Source organism: Echinops telfairi, unplaced genomic scaffold (genome assembly GCF_000313985.2).
Source record: "Echinops telfairi isolate 266 unplaced genomic scaffold, ASM31398v2 ScPeMD7_7469;HRSCAF=8507_1, whole genome shotgun sequence".
NCBI lineage: Eukaryota > Metazoa > Chordata > Mammalia > Afrosoricida > Tenrecidae > Echinops > Echinops telfairi.
In genome coordinates this window covers 79,241,044-79,243,459 of record NW_022111373.1, presented here as the reverse complement: position 1 = coordinate 79,243,459, position 2,416 = coordinate 79,241,044, and the positions used below count along the sequence as shown (strand labels likewise).

The 2,416-nt window shown below is 36.1% G+C and overlaps 1 protein-coding gene across 1 annotated transcript in view; it reads left to right on the top strand.

The window, feature by feature from the left end:
- FCHO2 (FCH and mu domain containing endocytic adaptor 2) overlaps positions 1-2,416 on the top strand; it is a 107,990-nt gene that overhangs the window by 32,225 nt on the left and 73,349 nt on the right. Inside the window, exon 7 of the mRNA XM_045285227.1 lies at positions 672-770. Coding sequence (XP_045141162.1) covers positions 672-770 — 99 coding nt within the window. The remainder of the gene's footprint in view (positions 1-671; positions 771-2,416) is intronic.

Here is a 2,416-nt window from a genome sequence, read left to right as displayed (position 1 = left end):
AAACTGGATTTTTCTTTTTGCCACCTTGTGTGGTAATTCAAATTAATTTTTAAAGTGAATTATACTTAGTCCTCCTTACATTAAAATTCTGAAGTTACCGATTTTTGAGTATTTCTTTTTTAAGCTTTATTCTTTTAACATTAAGAGAAAATTCAGTAAGTTGTAGAACTTGTGCTTATAAATGGTCACAAGATTACAGAGGTTTCATGATAACAATGTGGGTGGATGGCATTGTGAAACAGTACAGAAAAAGGAAGACATTTTTTCTTCTTCTTTTTTAGTACTTTGATTGGGGGCTGTTAGATCTCTTTGCACAATCCATGCATTCATCCAGTGTGTCGGGCACATTTGCACACATGCCACCGTCACCATTCCCAAAGCCTTCTCTTCCCGGAAGACACTTCTTACTTCTAACAGTGTGCAACTTTTCTTCACTGAATACGTTTTATTTCATGTGCAACACGTACATATGGGAAAAGGAAGCTGCATGTGCTATGACTCTGAAGTTGTATCATCAGGGCGGTTCTAACAGCTCTACTAAGTGATGTAACATAGCCTCTTTGGTAAATAGAACTTTTCAGAGACCTTTGGGTTAAAAAATACATATTTTCGTTTTATAGATTATAATTTTGTTTTTGGAAAAAAGAAAAATATCTTTATTCCATTTTAATAGGTGCATGAAGAATTTATTAACAACATGGCTAACACCACAGTTGAAAGTTTGATACAAAAATTTGTTGAATCCAAAGGAACTGGGAAGGAAAGACCTGGTAAGTTGATGATAAGCTCTGCAAGAAAACATTTCAGATTCCCAGTCCAGTCACAGGTCTCGTGTGTGGGAGCTACTTTTTAGTGTACATGTCTGAACTGAGTAACATTTCCAAAACTAAAATGCTACCTGGCTCATAGCAAGAAATCTGTGTAAATCCTCACGTGTTGTTTGTTCTTCTCCTCTGGTGATACGGTCAATTCAGATTTTCCCTTCAGTGGTTCATAATTTGGTGTTACTTAAATGGTTATTATAACCTTAAAACTGAGAACTCTTAAAATTTATTTAGATTCTTGGAAGTAGAGTTAGCAACAGAAGCCCATTTTAATAAATGAGAGATTGACAGACTATTGAGCCCTCAGGCCATTGAATCTGACATAGAACCCCTTAAAAATATAACTTCTTCCTTGCTAACTTACATAGGCATTCAACAATGTCTTTATCGAGTGCTACAGTGTACCAGACACTATGTGAGACAATGGGGATATACCATTGAACAAATGACCATAGGAATCCTGGTTCCTAATTATAAAAACATGTTAAGATCTATCAAATGTAATAATAACCTCTTTCCTCCCTTGCTCAGCCTACTTAGTTTTTTCACATTTCTTAAATCACTTTATTAGGTTCTTTATCATATACTTGCAGCATAATTATCTCACTCTACAGGTAAAAATATATCTACTACAAAAACAGATTAAAATGTGATATGGGATTACAGAAAATGTTAGGTCATTTGTGATATTTTTTCTTCATTGTTCACAGATTGAGACTTGAAACTTAAATCATCCTCAATTTCTTTTTCACTGCATTTCATAACTTTTCAAATCTTAATGATTCACTTGTGTTAGTATGTATTCCTTTAGACCTACTTTCCATACTTCTCTTCTTGCTTGATTAATTATAGCAGTCTTTAACCATCAACAATTTCAAAATATTAATCTTTATTCTTGAGACCTTTGTTAGCTCTTGTTTATTCCCTCCCTTGCCCACCCAGCCACCCTTGCAAACCCATAATGTATTATGTATTGTTATTGTTTATACATATTTAACACCTGTTCTATACCTATACCTACTATCCTGGTGCTTGTCCCCCTTGAGGGGGGGGTTCTTCTGTCATTATTGCTATCCGCTCACCCTTGTCCCCCAACCCACCCCTTTTCCTTATCCTCCTAGAATCATTACTCCCATTACTGTTTCTGAGGGGGTTGTCTATCCTGAAATCCGTATATTGAAAGCTGTCGCCTGTACCAATGTATGTACACTGGTCTAGCAGGATTTGCTAGGTAGGACTGAGATCCTAATAGTGGGGAGAGGAAGGATTAAAGAACTAGAGGAATGTTGTGTGTTTCGTTGGTGCTAAACTGCTCACTGGATATATCTTCTCTTATGTGCGGGAATGTCCATTTGTCCATTGATGGGCTCTGGTTCTCTACCTCAACTCCCCTCCTTCACTTCAATAAGATTGTTTATTTTTGAACTTCTGATGCCTGTTTCCATTGACACCTCATGATCACACAGGCTGGTGTACTTCTTTCATGTGGGCTTTGTTAATTTCCTGCTAGATGCCTGCTTGCTTGGTTTCAAGCTTTTAAGGTCCCAGATGCTATTTATTCATTCATTCATATATATATGCATATATATATA